The sequence below is a fragment of the Pelodiscus sinensis genome, chromosome Z, assembly GCF_052426305.1.
Source record: "Pelodiscus sinensis isolate ZL-2025 chromosome Z, ASM5242630v1, whole genome shotgun sequence".
In the NCBI taxonomy this organism is placed as follows: domain Eukaryota; kingdom Metazoa; phylum Chordata; order Testudines; family Trionychidae; genus Pelodiscus; species Pelodiscus sinensis.
The window spans coordinates 17,749,714-17,769,580 of NC_143085.1; the positions used below are offsets into that span (position 1 = coordinate 17,749,714).

General features: G+C 40.1%; 1 protein-coding gene across 9 annotated transcripts in view; it reads right to left on the reverse strand.

The window, feature by feature from the left end:
* The window catches only part of FBRSL1 (fibrosin like 1), a 1,043,303-nt gene that overhangs the window by 175,930 nt on the left and 847,506 nt on the right, over positions 1-19,867 (reverse strand). For 7 of the 9 annotated variants that reach the window (XM_075898375.2, XM_075898368.2, XM_075898364.2 and 4 more), the window contains one exon: positions 11,909-11,962. The exons of the other annotated variants lie outside the window; for them this stretch is intronic. In XM_075898375.2, the coding sequence (XP_075754490.1) occupies positions 11,909-11,962 (54 nt within the window). The remainder of the gene's footprint in view (positions 1-11,908; positions 11,963-19,867) is intronic. 9 annotated transcript variants of the gene reach the window in all.

The window sequence follows — 19,867 nt, forward strand, 5'->3', positions numbered from 1 at the left end:
CTTATATTCATCCTTTGTAATTTGACCTAGTTTCTACTTTTTATATGACTCCTTTTTTATTTTTAGATCATGCAAGATCTCCCTAGTTAAGCCAAGACCCAAGTTAAGCCAACCCAAGTCTTTTGTCATCCTTTCTAATGCAGAGGAATAGCTTCCTTTGTGCCCTTAATAATGTCCCTTTGAAAAACTGCCAACTCTCTTCAGTTGTTTTCCCTCTTAGTCTTGCTTACCTACCAGCTCTCTGAGTTTATTAAAATCTACCTTTCTAAAACCCACTGTCTCTATTTTGCTGTTCTCCTATTTACTATTCCTTAGAATAATGAACTCTACGATCTTTCACCAAATAAGTATGTCAGTATGAGTCTAAGCTGCTTTAGGCCTCTGATCTTGTATCTCTGAGATCAGTAAGACTTTTGCCCTTCACTTCAACAGGAGCAGGTTTTGAAGAGACCGAATGCAGTGCAAGAAGAAGTGGGCATGCATGATAGGATGGTAAAACCCCATTTAAATGTTAACCATTTAAACATATAGTTTAGCTGGTTAACTGGCCTGCCTGCAGTGACAAACGGTGGGCCTAGTCGGGACGGGTAGAGCCCACAATATTGCATTGCAGGCAGGGGTCTGCTTCAGCCCAGCTAGGTGCCGATTAACTGGTTACATGAGTAAGCAGGCCGGTAAGGCAATGCTTACCTCTTTACATACCCAAAATGTGAACGTGCGTTTGCATAGCTACTGTTTTTCACAATCAACTACCAGTCGCTTTTTCTGCTATCTTACTCTTTTATTACCCCTTACTGTAAATGTTATACTAATTTGAGAGACTTCCTTGGACACTGTAATTTACAGAACTCTAGACATCAGGTCTGAATGTGACTCTCTACATGTACTGATAAAATACAGCATTTACCTCAAATGCTCTCTCCATATGAGTCATTCCATCTCTCATTATTATCTTTATGTTTATTTTAGCATTCAACTAACTTTAATCTCTTCCCTATCCTGACTGTATCACCATAACTTGTTATGCAGCAACATCCATAATGGGAAGTTTAACACCTTTTATTGTACTGGATTTTATTAAGCATTTTTGCTGTCTGGTCTACTTCTCTCTCTAAAGGATTCTGCAGTGTATTTAAAAAGACTGCAATATCAAATTAACCATATCATACTTTCTGCTGAGGGGGAAAAATTAAATCCAATCCTTGAATCAAAACTAAATATGCAGAATAGATTCAGACAGTAATGCGCAGTTTAACTTATTATGAAAGTTCACTGTTATAGCGAAGCTACTGTATTTGCTTCAAACTGGAAATTCTTAGTTTTGTTGGCTGAAACTTCTGATACATGGCAGCTTACACAGGATTACAGAAATGGTATTTCTTGTCTAAACTGACCAATAGCTCTATTACTTTACAGCTTTTGCTATTAGGCTCTGTCTACACTGCTGCTGGAGCCAAATTAACAAGCTGTATGTTTACAAATGGTTCTTGATGGTATGGAATGAACATAATTTTATAAAAAACTCCATTCCTATGAGTTTTGGCCAGCAAAACCAAGTTAGTAGCAACCTAAGGCCACACATCATGTTTACACGTGGATCAAACACAAGCATAGGCAGGGAGTTAGTGCAACATGGACTGAGTGATTAATCTGCTTCTCCTTTAGAATTCTTGTGTACTGCATCCATGCTGCAAAACATGATATTGCTGATTCTTGGAAAACATGATAAGCAGATTTTTGCAAAGGTCTGCTTGTGGAGGCCTTGAGGACAGGGCTGCCGACAGGAGGGTTCAGGGGGGACAACTGTCCTGGGGCTTGCCAATTTAAAAGCCCTATAAATCACTGCCAGAGCCCGAAGCACCGCTGAGGGCTGGCTGAGGAAGACAGAGCGCAGTCCAGACAGCACTGAGGGCTGACTGCCCCTTGCTCTGCCCTTTCCGCCCAGAGCCAAGCTCCTCCCACACTGTCCAGGACGCAGCAAAGTCACTTGTTAGCCCTGCATGAGGAGATCTAAGAAATTTCTTATGAGGCCCTGGTTGGGAGACATAATCACCTATTCCTTAATTCTCCATTCAATTTAGGCAAATGCAAAGTTTCCAACTGCAAATGCTAAATCTTTTAAACTAGAAAAATAATCATCCTGATGACAATGCTGTTTCTTAACAGCAGTCTCTGAAAATCATGCCTTTTTAAGGCAACACAAGCTGTGCACCCAAAAATCAAGGCACTTTTGAAACACCAGGACAAAGATCCTCTTATATAGGACACGACTGCAAAAACTGCCTTTTTTGTTACTTTCTACACCTGGAAAAGACAATCAATCAAGGCTCATCAAGTGCCCTCTTCTGTATTCCAAATGCGTCTCCAGCACAAGCAGCTGTATCATATTTGCTTTTATCTTTGCATTTCAAAGCTCTTAGGCATAGAGACTAAATTATGTTTTTAATACTAGTCCCTAACCTTGGCTATACTACAGAATGCTGTCACCTATAGATCGCAAACAATTTTGAATACAAAGTTGTGTTATCCCCATTTTACAGATGAGGAAATTGAGGCACAAAGAACTAAAGTGACTTGCCATGAATCACTGGACAGGCCACTAGCACAGCTAATAGAACCCAGGTTTCTTGACTCTTTGGTCCACTGGACCATGATGCCTATGTATTTTTACAAATGCACAAACTGTGTAGTACATCTCCGGTTATCGTTCAGTTAGACAATGTGTTAATTCTGAGATTTTGAAAATATACCACATTCAGAATCTCACTAAAAGAAAAAAACTAATAGCAAATGGAGCTGGTAGCCACATAAGAGAGAGATTTATACTGAAACACCAGAATCTTGAAAATTGGCAGGACTTTTCCAGACTAATTTCAAAGCAGGCCAAGAAACAAAAGAAAGAAAAAGAATCCAATACAATAAAAGCAAGAGCTTCTTAAATTGCCATTTAAATCTCTCATTTCTCTTGCATGCTATCCTTAGGAAAGGATTTTAACTGTGATGCAGGGAACTGAGATACAGAAGCGCAATATGCAATGTTTTTATGATTCTTTTCATGTAGCAGAGAGTAAAATCCTTGCCCTTCTGTCTTCTCGGGCCATTCATCTTTCCCAGGTAATATAAAGCCATTCTCACGGCAGGTGGCCCTACTCTCTCAGGATCTTAATGTTTAATTGTCACAAATCAATTCTAGCACCTTGATGCTCACACTGCTATTCCTCTCTTCCCCTATTCCCTTCTTCCATAACTGATCGTTGCCTAGGATCCTTTCATGTTGCTAAATTCATTTTCAGAGACACTGCCAAAATAACAAAGTGGCAGCAACATGCACTGCTTGTTGCAACCACTGTGATGAATTGACTTCTTGCTACAAGGCTGGCCTAAAAATTGTAATTGTGTGTGTGCGTGCATTCATGCCTCCTATTTTATTTTATATTTTTGTTCAGATGAAATTAATCAGGAATGATAAACACTGTTTGTCTCCTGAAAGCAACAATGGTGGGGGGAATAGGAGTATGAAATATGCCTCTTAAGCTTATCAGCTTCAGTGCCACTGAAGAGAAAGCTGGCTTCTAAGCCATGGGATAATGGGCCTTCCTTTCAGGAAGGTATCAGAGGTCTCAGGAGGGGAGACAACACAATGGTTTGACCTTCAGCTAATAAAGCATACCCTAGAGTCCAAAGAAGCTTGGGGAATATTGACAATAGCTCACATTTACAACAGCCTGGATTCCTTTCAGACACCATAACCAATTTTGACAGACAGAGGCCGCCTGCCTCTACACACATACTCACCCACCCCTCCCCCCCATGCTTGCTGCAAAAATGAGTTGGGGAGCATGCCAATTCTTCATTAACAAGGCACTAAAACTACCACTCTCCCTCTCCCCCACCAATTTATAATGGAGAGCTGTTGTTTTGGGGTTTAACATAAAGTAGAATAAAAATGTGCTTTCCACCTCACTACATGGCACACTGTTCTCTACAGATTGGGATGAAAAGATGGATTCTCAGGGCATCATCATAATCCGCGCATCTGCTGATATGTTAATGATCTAAAGAAAAGGCATCCAACTTATCTTAAAACAAAAAGAGTTTTGAAAATGGACTCTAGCAATAAATGTAACCTGTTAGAATTTAGGGCTGCATCTACACTGGCATGATTTTGTGCAAATACTTTTAACGGAAAAGTTTTTCCATTAAAAGTATTTGCGCAAGAGAGCGTCTATACTGGCATGTGATTTTGCGCAAAAGCATCCTTGCCAGTGTAGACGCTCTCTTGAGCAAGAAAGCTCCAATGGCCATTTTAGCGATCGGGCTTTCTTGCGCAAGACATTAACATTGCTGTCTACACTGGCCCTCTTGCACAAAAATACTTGCGCAAGAGGGCTTATCCCTGAACGGGAGCATCAGAGTATTTGCGCAAGAACCACTGATTTTGTACATTACAAAGTCAGTGTTCTTGCGCAAATACTTGCAGCCAGTGTAGACAGGCAGCAAGATTTTGCGCAAAAGCAGCCACTTTTGCGCAAAATCTTGCCAATGTAGACATAGCCAAAAATTCTAAGCTCTTTGGGGCAAGAACTGACTTTTGTTCTGTATTTTATTAGCACCTGGCACAGTCAGGTCCAGGTTCATGACTGGAGCTCCTTGATGTGTCTGCAATTCAATAACTAATATTAATAATAATAAAGACCTTGTCCTGAAGAGGGAACTGTACTATCATGGTTATTTCTGGCATCTCTCTAAAATTTCATAACAGCACTTAGAATTCCGATTCTGTCCCAGAAAAACATGTTACCCCAACTCTGTGAATGATACTCTCTACTCCCTTAAAAATCAGGTAGCCTGCCAAAAGTCTATATTTGACCTCATATTTATCATAGAACTGGTGACCATGTCCATTCACCTGCGAATGCACAACCTTATTCCCTTGATAAAAGATGTACCAGACATTAAAATCAATACTAAAATTAATCTTAGCCATCTTTTAGTTTCAGCATATCACCAGTACAGGAAGAAAAAATAAATGTCACAAACTGTTTTCTAAATAGTTTCTACTACAAAGGTGAATCTGGTGGTCTCATTAACAGCTTCAATATTTAATGGTAGACATCACTATTAGGGATGTAAAAAGTTTAACCGTTAAAGGTTATGGTTACACGCTGGCTCCCTGGGAGCGGGAACAGCAGGGGCTGCCAGCCCCACTCCCAGGGAGCTGACTTCACTGCAGGCTTTGCAGAATAGCTTTACCCCCAGAGTAGGACTGCCATCTCGTCAGCCCTGTTCCCAGAAAGACTTTGCTGAGGATTCTTTTATACAGTACAAGCTTTATAGTACAGAGCCCACGGTGCATGTAACCCACCATCTGACCCTAGTACCTTTAGCACTTACACAATTACATTTTTAAACAATTTTTTACCTAATCACTGCATAGGTGTCTGCAAAATGGAAGAAGAAAACTCATGACAGCTCCACACAACTACAGAGCTCATAAAATGGCTTCTTTATATTTCTTTCCTTCCCAGATGGGATCTACTTAAATTAACATCTACACAAATAATGCCTCTTCTCTGTTGTTATTAACTAGACAGCTCACAAAGAGTTCTTCAAACCCCTCTAGTCATTGCACAGTAACCCCTGTACACAGTCTACTGAACTATCCAATATACACTTGTCAAGAGTTTAGGAGATAGGGCTGGGCTGCATTAAAAGTGTCCCAGCTACACATTTATGCTGTGTTTATTGTTATCTCACCAACAGGGTGACTGGTTGTATGAAGACTCTCATATAAAATGGCATACGTGGATGCTAGATAGCTCAGGGGATTGATAATTGGGTAAAAACTCACCATCTTAAGGTCTGGCTTGATTCAGTAAAGACCCAGTATCAAAGCTCTCTACTGGCTGTCCAATGGCCTATCTGGCATGGCCTAAGTCTCATTTCCAGCAGACAGTTATCTATCCCCAATGTAGATGCACTGGCAATGCTGTAGTTGCACTAGCATTTGAAACAATGACCAGATTAGCTACCCTCCATCCTCACTCTCAACATTTGCTCCAGAATTATTTGTACTGGCAACAAACAGAGGTGAGTGACAAAATCCACAATAATAGTAATTTAAGAGAAGCCACACATACCAGTGAAGATGGAGAAGTAATACCCAGAGAGCTAGCAGGTCAAACACCAACAGGAAAATAAAATCATATTCATCTTGGAAAATGCAAGTTTAAATAGCTGGGAGAAAATAATCCAAATCCAGGGCATTCAATGTGAAGAAGAAACCTGGAAAAGTGAGATGTATTAGGTAGAGGAACAGTCTCCTGTGTGAAGCAGGAACTATTTGTGTGGGACAATTGGGACTGACTTAGAGAAGGCACTACACGATATGCTATATTTGACAATCCTACATTAGAGAGGGGCAAAATGAATGGCCTTTGAGGTCTTTTAAATTAGTAATTTCTATAACTGAAAAGAGATGTTGCAGCAGACCCCACTCCACATGCTTCTCAATGTCACCTCATTACTAGGAGCATTGCTAGCAGATAGAAGGAAGTAATTATTCCCCTCTACTTGGCACTGGTGAGGCCACATCTAGAGTACTGCATCCAGTTTTGGAGCCCCCACTACAGAAAGGATGAGGACAAACTGGAGAGAGTCCAGTGGAGGGCAATGAAAATGATTAGGAGTCTGGGGCACATGACTTATGAGGACATATTTAGTCTACCAAAGAGAAGCATGAGGTGGGATTTGATAGTGGCTTCAACCACTTGAAGGGAGATTCCAAAGAGGAAAGAGCTAGGCTAGTGGTGGCAGATGGAAGAACAAGGAGCAATGGTCTAAAGCAGTGATTCTCAACCAGTGGTACAAGTATCTTTAGGGATACTCAAGAGACATCTAGGGGGTACGTCAACACAACTTAAATTTGGCACAAACTGAATTTTTGTTTTAAGTCTTCCAGTGTTTCATTATTTTTGTATTTTTTACACCCAACAATTTTATCACTCACCTGGCTACAATTAAGTTGTTTAAACAAATGTGTTGCAATGGTAAAAAAAAAAAATTTTTGTGCGTCTGAAAACTGTAGGTACTAGAGGCACTTATAATTTTTTTAAAGGGGTACTTTATAAAAAGATTGAGAAACACTGGTCTAAAGTTACAGTGGGGGAGGTCTACACTGGATATTAGGAAAAACAATTTCACTAGGAGAGTGGTAAAACATTGGAATTGAATGCCTTGGGAGGTGATGGAATGTCCATCCTTAAAGATTTTTTAAGGCCTGGATTGACAAAGCCCTGGCTGGAATAATTTAGTTGGGGTTGATCCTGATCTAAGCAGGGGTTGGGCTGGATTACCTCTTGAAGTCTTTCCAATCCTAATCTCTGACTCGTTATATATTGCTCTAAATATGAGGATTTTCTTCTTTTGACACCGCTCATACTACTGAGGTACTAAGCCACATTCCTCTCTCTTTCCAGGTTTCAGAACCAATTGTTTCTTTACTGTATTTTTTAGGGTTTGCTGTCATTGGTGAGACAATGGTGAAAAGGAAGAAATGCTACGAGAATAAGTACTATCACCCCTGTGAAGACAATATAGCTCAAACCTTTGGATGTCACAAGAATCCCCTTCTGCTCTGTGAGAACAATTCTGTAATGTAGACAGACCTACTGCTTTGTTAGGGTCTGGACAGCCAGCATGTACGAATGCTTTATTTCAGCACTAAATGAGAGTTCTATGTTACACAAGAAATACACCTCCCAAATGGTGTGACAAAATTACAAAATGCAGCAATATCTATGCCATCTTTGACATAAGAAAGGAATAATTTACGATTCAGGGAATGTTAAGAAAGATGAACTTAGTATCAGTGAAGACCAAGCTTGGAAACTAGGCACAATGGTTTTCCTCAGAGTTTCTCCTGAATGACTGCTGGCATTTTAATAAAAATTTCTCTTGAGCAACTGCCTGACTAAAATACAGTGCACCCTTACCATAAAGTCCTTTGTGACAACATCTTTGCTATAAAGCTGCAAAACTTTGGCTCCCAAGTACATTAAATCCTTATAAACATGCCTTCATTTTATATGTGCAATATTTCAACTCACAAAGTATTTCTTCTGAAAGATAGCATTTTAATGAGGAGAGGGCTAAAACATATAAACCAAGCCTCATTATAGCCTAATTTCTGGGAGATAAGCATGCTGTTATAAAGCAAAGCAATGGCAATCACATTTCATATGGCTTGAAGGTTTAACTCTCTTAAAGAGCCATGGCCACACTGAGGGTAAGTTTAAAAAAAAAGTATTGAACAAACAGAATTTTGGCTCTGCTGTCAGCTAGATATTATATGTTTTGTACTGTCACAAAGGGTGATGAAAAACACTTCTGCACAGAGGAGCTGACAGACTGCTGGTCCCCTGGGCAAGGTGGAGGGCAGCTCTGCTTCTGGAAGGAGCATGGCCTTAGGTAGAAGGGGCAGGGAGTAGCCAGCCCCAACCAGACCTTCAGTGCTTCCCAGAGCACGCCACGAAGTGCTCCAGCTGCGAATTAGAGGGCCTGGGGTTCCCAACTGCCACTGTGGCAGCGCTGGCAGCGAGGAGCCCCAAGCCCTTTACAAATGCTGAGCTCTGGGATAACTGTCCCCTTTGGCATTCTCCCATTAGCAGACATGCTACTGCAGCTTCACAAAATGACCAGTCCTCTTGAAGTTAGGAGGCTTTTTACATCTTCTTATAGACGCACATCCATAAGCCTTGTCCAAATGCCTCATTAACTATTAGGCTGGTACAGTTAACGAGGCAAGCCCCCTAGGATATATACAATTTTATCAATATAAAAGGTCAGTGAAGTAAAATAAACTTTCCGCTCTTATACCAATATAAATGTGCCTATGCTTTTGCTGACATAACTCTATTGGCTTTAAAAACCTCTCAAGTTACACACATCTTGTTGACAATACTTATACCAATAACACTGTTCAAGTTTTAAGCTTTAGACTGTGAGCTTCTGCAAGCAGAGCCTGTCCCTTCTAGAATGTCTGGATAGTGCCTAGCACATGGATTCTCTATATCAGGCTCATAAACAGGTGTTAAGGGACATGACCACACTGCCATTTTCAAATTGCTAAGAGGTAGGAGTGCCAGCATGCAGTAGGGCAAATAGCCACTGTGGGTCCTGAAGCAAGACGTGGGAGGGGCACCTCCATGCATCCAGAAGGACAGTCAGCCTTTGGCGCTGCCTAGACCATGATGCATCCCCCACCTCCACCATGACACAGAGCAGTGCAGAGGCACTGTGGTGCTCCCATGGCAATTCAAAGGGGCTCAGACCTCAGGTCACTGCCGCAGAAGAACAGGCAGCAACCAGAAGCTCCAGGCCTCTGAACCTCCAGGGCCCTTGGTAATTACCCTCTCTATCTACCCTGTCAGCAGCCCTGCCAGTGTGAGAAAGGCTGAACATATTGTGAGTGCCATCACAGAAAAATACATAATAAATATCTAAATGCTTTAATGTTAGACAGCTTTGCTGATTATATATTTATAACCCTCCATTCTGATAAGCATCAAAAAAATTGAGAAAGGTAAGGCAAAACAAAGTATGATCTTTTAAAAATGGATTTTTGCCACATCAAGATGATTTTTAAAATGTTCACTGAATGCAGAAGTAGTTCTTGTTAAAAAACTATAAAAATATAGTAAATTTCAATTATTTCCATAAAACATCAAAAAGACCAACAATAAAAAAGTGAGCAAGCAAACAAATGGGACAAAATCGTCTTCCAGAGAATAAGCTATTTGTTCACTACAAAGGACATCCTGAAGTAGAAAGGCTTAGAGGACTCCAACTTTTCTGCAGTCTTAATTTAATCAAGAAACCATCACTGATTATGATTCTTCTAGCCCAGCCTGTGAGCTCTCTCAGCTGAAAAGAAAGCTTAGCAATGATTAGGTACTTACTACAATCGATAAAGAAAATAGTGAAAGATTAGTGTAAAGGTAACTGGAGAAAACAGCTTGAAAAAAAGGTAGCTGGAAAAGGCACTTCACTCCATCTGTGATATGCAAAGTGCATTTATCATCAGAAGTTGTGAACATAGCCATAGTTTAGGCAAAGTCAGAAAATTAAACCAACCAAGGAAACCCATGAGGTTCTTTTGTCCCTGGATATTCCTTTTTAAAATTGTTGTTACTGTTGTTTTAACAATAATATTGGAGGATCAGAATTTCATCAGAGGATAGTCTTGGTTCTTTGCAGGTTGAAACCCTGACTCTTACTATACCCAGGTTAAGATCATTATTTTCCCTTATCTCTTTGCCATATCACATAATACAGTAGACTTCCAATAATCCGGTACCTTTGGGACCTAGGTGGTGACGGATTATCAGATATGCCGGAGTATCGGGATGTACTCCGGCGGGGGGCTGTGACGGGTCTGCCGGGACCTGCTCTGCGTCCGGGGGATGGGTGGGGAATGGCACGGTTAAGGGGCGAACCCTCTGCTGTTTTGCGAAGGCTCTGCTGCACCGCTTCCCCAAGTCCGCCGCTCATCAGTTTCAGAAGCGGTAGCAGCGGACTTGAGGAAGCAATGGAGCAGAGCAGCTGGGGTGCTTCCAGGTTTGTCCCACAGCGCTGCCCCTCGCCCCCCTGCTCGGTGATAACTACTGAAATCTGGGAGGTAGGGAGCCCGCTCCCTTCCCGGAAACTCTCAGCAGTGGCGCGGGGCTGAGCGCAGCCAGACTGGAGCAAGTTCGGGGACTTAGCTCTTGCCCCCTCTCCACTGCTGTTTGCAGGCTGGCGGCTGGGTTTCCCCAGCTGGCCTGTTGCCGGCAGCTGCACAGGGCTTCCCCCCACCTTCCTGCAAAACAGTGGAGGGTTCGCACTTCACTGTGCCGTTCCCCGCCCAAACTGCGTCCCCCACCCCCCGGCCAGACACAGTGCGGGTCCCAGCAGACTCGTCACAGGGGTATAAGCCCCTTCCCCTGTTCTCCCCTTCCCTTTCCCAGCCATGAACACCCATGGGGCTTACAGCAGCTCCAACTGTCCAACTGTCCAAAGCACTTCCAGGTTCCAGTTGATGCCAGTCTATCGGGAGTGCCGGACAATTGGAATTTTACTGTACATGAAAAACTGGAATAAAAGGATGTATTTTTCCTAACTGATTGTTATTACAGATTTCAGCAATACATACACTGCTTTCTCTACAATAACAGACAAGTTTTTGCAGTTGCAGCTTTTAGAGAAGATCTCCTGAGGGGACATAAGACCCCAATACTCTGTTGAGCTTCAGAATTAAAGGCAATAACCTGGCTTTGAATCCAGTCCCCATATACTTTCCTATCTTCGATTTTTACTGACAAGATTATCTCTTCAAAGCTTACACTGAAGGAACGAGAGATTTCTTCCCCCCTAAGTCACAGGAGACTTATCCAGCTCATAATGACATTGCCATAGGAAAAGACTGTGGGTTGGACAAGTTTGAATCAGTCTGTCAGTGAAATTGACAAAAAAAGTTACTGAAAGCCTAGTGTTAAACTACAATGGCATGTGTCTTCCATTAACTCAGCGTTTCTGTTTATTTTCATATTTTCCTCCCTTAACCATGCAATTAAATCGGTAAAAACTATTATTGGGGGCAGATTCCACTTTATTTTGCAGTGTTCTGTTTTTGATTGTTAACGATGGAGAATTTCAGGTCTGAGAAGGCTGGCTAGGGGCACGTGACAAGCCTGTAACCAGGCCCTGAGTTAACAAGTTAGCCTTTAGCTGCTATGGAACTGTGAACAGAGTACTGGCTTGGAGACAGAGAAAAAGAAAGAGCAAAAACAAAGAAAAAGACCATTTCAGCTGAGAGAAGCCAAGCTAAATCAGTCCCAAATTCCCATGCTGGAGAGACTTGATCTCATACCTTGTTTGTTATCAAGCCACTCCTGATACGAGGCAGCTCCAGTTCCGTTGAGGTCTACAGACAAAACAAAGAGTTTCATTCATATCAAACACAAATAGTAGAAACCTGGTTTAAATGGCATTCTTCCTGGAGCAGTATGTTATTTGTGCCTGGCTCTAGTGGTTTAAATAGGCAGTGCTGTTTTGCATTAGCACAAGGTTGTGAGTTTCGTTTTCTGTGGGAGTAACTGCATGGCACTATTCCTTCAAAACTCTACTCATCTGATCCCATGCTGGTGACAGGATAAGCCGGGGATGGAAATACTCAAAGCGAGAGAAGGAGCAGGAGAATGCCATTTTGAGTCTGTTCTCCAAGTGAAAGCTGGCCTACAAAATTTGTACAGAGTGTACCTTTAAGGCCTTGTTCAAACCACAAACATAAATCAGTGGTTTCCAAACTCTGGTCTGGAGAACACTTGCTTGTAGTTCATGGAAAACTGGCTGGTCTCAGAGTGGCTGGCTCTCATTTTTGTTTCTAGCCACTATGTCACATTAAAGAAACTTAGTTTACCATATTTTCCTAACATTACTTTTCCCCATAAGTAATCGCTGTAGTTGCCAAAGATGTTATTTGATCATCATTGGGAGGGGAGATGATCCACACTATGTGAATGGGAAGGAGATGTCTATGAGGTATTTACTCTATTAAGAGCTGCCTTATACAATTTAAAAAATGGCAGAATGTTATTAAACAGTAGTAACTACCAATCTTCAAAATAACAATAATTTTCAAAAACTTAAAAAACTACGAATAGTCTAGAAGCATCTTAAAGACTAACAAAGCATGTAGATGGTATCATGAGCTTTCATGGGCACAACCCACTTCTTCAGATGACTGGAGTATTAAAAGTCCAGATCAAGGTTCCAAAGCATGCAAAAGTCACAGAACTCCAGCGCACATGAGGATTTTGACTGTGTTTAATAACTATACTTCAACATGGCTTATACCGGGGTGGACAATAATTTTTGACTGGGAGCCAGTCCAAGAATTTGGAAAGTGGTTGAAGGCCACGCTTTTCCATGATATTAATGGAAGAGGTCTGGAATGGAGGTTGGGTGCAGAAGAGAGTTTGGGATAAGCGAGGGAGTTTGGGTGAAGGAGGCAGCTGTGATGTAAGGCACTAGACTGTGGTACAGGAGGCTGGATTGTGATCTAGGACAGGGAATTGGGGTACAAGGAGATGCAGGGATTTGAGTTGTAAGCTAGGGCAGGAGGGCACTGTGATATGGGCAGGAGATTGGGGTGCCAGATCTAGGAGGGGATATAGCTACAGGAGGGAGGAAGAGGATTTGGGTATGTAGAGTAGAGGTCAGGAGTGGGGGGCAGAGGGTTGGGGAAGGGAGGGACTGGGGTGCCAAAGGCAAGCTCTACCAGGAGACTTACGAGCCAGCAACTGTTCCTGAATCAGCCTCCCTGCCTGCCCCACCCCCACACAGGCTGCAGCCATGTGGTCTGGAGCCCCTTGTGCTTCATGGCTGCCTGTTATTGAAACAAGCAGCTTCCACTGCCCAGTTTCTGGCCAGAACCCAGCCAATGGGATTGTGCTGGGTGAAGGAGCAGCTCCTAAAGCTTTCTCCCCACCTTCCCTCCCTGTTTAAAGAAAAAACACCCTGTAGCAGCGTTTCTGAGCAGTGTGAGGGTGGGATGAGCCTCAAGATCCCCGCAGTATCCGCAGATCTGGTGCACGTGGGCAGATCTGGCCCACGAGCTGTATTTTGCCCAGACCTGGTTTATTGTCTTCTATAGCAGAACCAGGCTGCAACGTGGCTTGGATATATAGCATGAACACATTCAAGATGGTTTATCAAACTCAAACTAAAGAATGTTCCAACATGGTTTTCTACATGGATGTAAAATGGTTTGGCATTCACATCATTAACCCACTATTATAATTCAATTTAGCTACAACATAGCTTGAACAGTCCTTAAAGCAAGGTTGTAAAACACCCCCAAATCTTCCAGCTCATTTGAGAAAGTGGGTTTTGCCCACGAAAACTCATGATACTATCTTCTATCTATTAGTCTCTAAGGTGCCATAGGACTAGTCATTGTTTCAAAAATCCTGTGTAAATCAAGGTTTTTTTGAGGCTTTTATGTGTCCACTGCACACATAGTCACTAATAACAGGCACTAACAACATTTAGTCCAAACATGGAGCACAGCATGATTCCTCAGAGCATGAATGTTCCACGTTTAAACCTTGCTCATGAGCAGAATTGTAATATGATCCTCAGGCTGTAGCTGGGATTTAACTTAATTCTACTGTGCAAATAGGGTCATCTAAACATGTCAAGTGTCTCAGAACCTGGCTCCACTTAACTTGGCATTGGTGACAGAATCTCGACTAGCATAATTTTAACTGTAGTTATGAAAAATCGCATGCATAGGATTTGATGTTAACACCCCATTGAGATGAATGGAAGGAAAGGAGTTCAACCTAATATTTCTGTCGAATTGTCAGTAGATACACAAAACAGAAGTGGGCAAATCTGTTTATGAAGTAAACCTTCATTTTGCAGAAGGGATAGAAAGGCTGCTCTCTTAGACAATGATTCCCAAAACATCCAACATCAATTACACTTCTGCCCCTGCAAAATTTGATCAGCTCTCTAGAAACCTAACTATTTCTATTCCTTGTGTGCATTGCAAATGCAATTCCATAAAAGCTGACCTTGTATTTTGCTCAGCAAACAGTAGGCAATGGCTCCAAGCACACACAAAGAGAGTTAGCCTGGAATTATAAGGTTTCATATCCAGCAATAGTATTTAATGAACAAAAAAGGAAAAATTTAAAGTTGCCCCGGTGTTATGTTGTGTAAATCTGAGATAATAGATCTTCTCCCTAATCCTAATGAGGTCTTCCCATTAAAACCTTTATTAGCGTCTAGCTCAGCAGATTGCCAAAAGGCTCGTCACAGTTTTCCTATCGCTCAGTACCAAGATCTGCTTTAACTTTTACAAATAGCTTTGAGATATTTCCCAGCTTATCAGCATTGCCAAGCAGGCTGTCTTATCATTACTACAGCAGATAAAATAAATGAGCTTGGGATGATATGAATAATGGTATTTTCTGTAGCCTGGTTTCCCATTACATTTTCAACAGATTGTAGATTTAAATTTGAGCACACACACAAAAAATGGAGATTTATTTTAAAATTTACCTTTGTTGCCTTAGTGTCTAGCATGTATTTTTAAGCTCACATGATAAGAGCAGGCAATTAATTTTGAAAGGGACTAGAAAAGCCTCAGTTCTCCTTCTCTGAAAATCCCCAAGTCAAATGTGCAATTACTTCTGGGATATTTCTTCAGCTGCATTTGGTGGATAGTGGTAAGGACATCACTGCACACTGCCTAATGAAGCCATCTTCATTAATATCTTCCTTTCTCTAGCTGCTATATATATCAGTCGGCCTGGGAATTGAAACGATGAAAAGCAACAGAATTGTATCTGAATAAAAAGATTGGGCGACAGGGCTCTCCAACGCTTTTCTGTGTCTGATTAGATCATGCACATGGGGCACATTAATAGTGCAGGGAGAGTTTAACACAGAAAAACTAAGTCAATTGAGAGACCTGAAAGCCATATTCTAGTAACTGCTTTCAGTCTGGAAATCACTACAGGGTTAAGTGCTTTCCCATTCCCCAAATTCCTAGCCACGTCACTGTATCAAGGTTATCTATTATTGGCAGTGACAGGTGAAAATTAATCTCCTAATTATTTCTTGCTGCATAATCTGCACAGAAGAAGTAACATAAAAGGATTATAGTGCATCATCTATGGCAGGCTTTTCTAGGGAGCCAATCAAATAGTGGAATGAGAGGCAGGTGTTAAAGAGGTATTTGTGTAGGATTTCCAACTCTTCTGCAGACAAACTATAGTACAGCTTTATAACCTACAGAGCTTTGGAGTGAGGATTCGCTTACTGGTAACTAATGGAGCAGTCTTTATTCTTTTGTTGATAACATAGGAAAGAGTAATGATTTGTACATAGCATATGTCTTCTAGGCAAGAGGGTGTTGTATATCACGTGCAAGAAAACTATAGCTAATCCCTGGAGGAGTATAATCCAAGTAGAGATTTAATTTTCCTAGCAGAAGCACTAGGAAATTATTATCCTTTAACAGGAAATAACCATCCTTTTCTCCCATTCCACTGAATACAAGATAAAGTAGTGTAGCTATTTTGAATTACAATCTAAATTGTGAGTGGGTAACCTAAGGCTCAGGGGCTGGATGCGGCCCACGGTTGCCTGGATCTGGCCCCAGAGGCCGAGGGCCTCCCCCAGCACTGGTGAGCCCACAGAGGAACTCCAGCCCTACCATCACATCCTTGCATACCTCAGCCCCTGACTGATTTTTCTGTGTGTCAGCAGCCCCCAACCCAAAAAAGCTTCCCCACCCCCGATCTAAGTCAATGAAGAGATGAGATTGGTCGCCAGCTACATTTTCAAGAATGCATTAATAATTCTTTGGAATACTCCTTCCACAAAAACACAAACTAAATTGTGTGCTTTTAATTTTTTTTAATCTACATTTTTCAATCAACACAGGAAAATCTTTGACTTTACTGTAAAAATCTCAATTGTCTTCAAATAATGGTGTTACCATAAACTCCATCACTCCAACTCATTTTGCATGTGCACGAAATCAGGTTTTATTTTTAAAAGACTAGACATTGTATAAAGCTTTGGCCTTTTCAATGCAGCCTTTAAAAAAATGTTTTAGCTTACTAGTTATTTAAATTTATGCCCTATAAAAATACAAACCTAACGTATATTTAAATAAACAAACAAAAAGAACAGCACATTTTTACAATCATCAAGAAACTCTATAATGAAATCTTTTGACAACTCCACACTTTTGACTTTTCCACATGAAAGTGTAAAGGCAGGTATCACTATTGGAAAGGCAGGACTGTGGTTCTGATTACCATCCCTAAGCCTTGATCTCTCTTGTCAAGTTCCCTCTTCAGCTGATAACACTTAAGATTTTTCAGTCTCTCTGATACTTCTTGACCTTTGCTACAGGCTTCAGAAACTGCAGTAAATCTAACCTCTCAATGTTGAAGCCTACTATTAATTTACATCTTTTCCGAAAAACCAAAATCCTGCCCCAACATTGAAAATAATGTATTGATAACAACAAGCATAACCATACAGATCAGAGTTCAAAGCTGTCAGAAGCACCTTTTTTAGGAGATTATAAGTGGATCAGAACAGACTGTCGGCACTTTAAAGAAACACAAAATAAAACTATTGGGGTATAGTAAAGTTGAAACTCCTTGAAACTGGGAGCCATGCCTGAATGAATTATTGTTTTGTACTTTAATAACCACAAGGTGGCATACAAAATATGAAAAAACCCACATTATCAATGAAGTGTTGTAAGGAGGGTCCGGAAATCAAGTAAGGCAACTTTATATAATTACCAAAATCACCACTAGGGGTCTATGTACATTTTTTACCATTTGATACCAGCAAAGTAATACTGGTAGTTGATTTTGAAGTAAAAATAACAGTTTTCTAAGTTTTTAACTGCAGGAAAAATACCAGATACTTTTTTTAAAATATAATAAGCCACTTCTAACCCTATTGGAATTGCCAATATAAGTAGAGATGTTCAATTAGCACTCAAATCAAAGTTTTTCCCTATCAACTATATAGTTCTTGGCTATGTCTAGACTACATCCCTTTTTCGTAAAAGGAATGTAAATTAGACGTATCGCAATTGCTAATGAAGCGGGGATTTAAATCTCCCCCGCTTCATTAGCATAAAAATGGCTGCCGCTTTTTTTCCGTATGGAGCTTTGCTGGAAAAAAGCGCCAGTCTAGACGCTGATCTTGCAGAAAATAAAGCCTTTTCTGAAAGATCCCTTATCCCTTATTTCAAAGCTCCATACGGAAAAAAAGCGGCAGCCATTTTTATGCTAATGAAGCGGGAGAGATTTAGTCTAGACGTAGCCCTTATGTTTCTTCATTCCTGTCACCTACACATTTAAATAAAAGTAAATCCACATGTAATAAGTTATATTCTCAGCTCCTATTTAGAATCTAAATATAAACATCTTGAACTGGTGAAAGTTGGGGAAGGTGAAAATGAATAATTTCCCTATTAAAGCAACTGGCAGTAAATCTTAAAAATATGTAATTATTTTATTCCATTGGTGAAATTCAGGTCAATGTAGGTCCTAACTACTTAGGAATCTGAAAAACATGCATTTTGCTAATGGAGAATGTTAAACCAAACAAGATTATGCATACATAATTTTATCACGTGTTAAAATTTTGTTCCTACATGGGTAAGACCATTTCAGTTTACATCACTCAGGTTAGAGATTACCTTTTCATTCAGATTGGTCTACCACAAATCTACAGAAATAAGTTAATGAAGGCTGATACAAGTGTAAGCATTGAATGATTAATCTTTGGCATTGAATAGGTCATACAAAATTAATGACTGCCATTTCACAATTTTTAATAGTTTGAATTTCTTAGTAAATTACCAAGCTTCTTTAAATGTAATTACTGTACTAAGAAGAGAGAAACTCCCCCAAAATCAAAGTCATATACCATTTTTATAATGACCACCAGTATTTTTACAGTATTGTGTTTTGTTTACAGGTATAAATTGTTATGCATAGGTATGTCAAGAAAATGCTCCACAGCAACTTCATTATGTGTTATACAAATTCTCCCAAGGGGTATTATGCAAATGGCAATTTCTCTTTCCTCTCCCTAAGGATTATATTTCTCATTACATCTCCTGCTAATTGATCAGCCTAGAAAACAATTTCTGTTAAATCCATACATTTCCTTACCTGATTCACTGTTTCCAGCACAAAAGATTGCAAAAAAATAAAAAAATAAAATATATTTCCATTTGTGAATCCAAAGCATTTTTTGCCTAATTTACCAGTAATATTAATTGAAAAATGCTATTTGGTGAGAGATAACACATTCTGGTCAATTTCATATCAGACTGACTCTAGGTCATCTTGTAATTTTCACCAAAGTTAAGCAGAATATGTTATTCTATTTTGGTTGTACACATAATTTAACTTTGATTAACTGTTCTGTGATTACTTATAATTTGTGTGTGTGTGTGTGAGACCAATTTTGCCTCATCTCCAGATTAGAGTGTTTGGTTATTATGGGTCTTTCTACACAAGGATGGCGAAGTGTAAGCCTCTGATAGTAATAAAATAAGGTATGCACCTATGCTTTCACAATGTATTACACAGCAAAAGTTAGTTCTCTGTGGAATCAATTCCTTCAAGTATAATTTTACAACATGAACTCCACTAAATCTCTTGCAGGTTTTTTTTTTCTTGGTTAGAAAATAATCTAATATTACCTTTTGTAATAAAGTTCAACACATCAACTCATATTCAACCTATGTAACATTCAAGTCCAACAATACCAATTAATATTAAATACCAGTAGCCTATCTACAGACTTCTAAAATATATACTTGACACTTTTCCTATATTAGGATACTGAACTTATTTGTCTCTCTGCTATTATTTTGGGTTAATATGTACTACCATTTCTAACGGATTGTGTTTATGCAGAGCCAATAGAATAACATATGTTTATGCAAACCAATAGAATAACATGGGAATATATTTTGCTCATTTCATACACTGTTGTTCATTTACACACAAAAAGTTTTCCTTGCAAAAAATAAGTCTTATGATTTCATTCAATGTAATCCACCTCTAAAAAACCATTTTTTCAGACATATCAGGGCAACTGTTTCAGAGATCTGATGGTTACAGAAGGAAATTCATCAAAAGAACATTAAAAAGTATAATTTATAAGACATTAATGCTGTTTTTGTTGAAATCAAGCTTCCCTTCCTTGCAAGTCTACATTGTGGGGGAAATCGGATTTATACATATACATAAACCACAGAAATAAA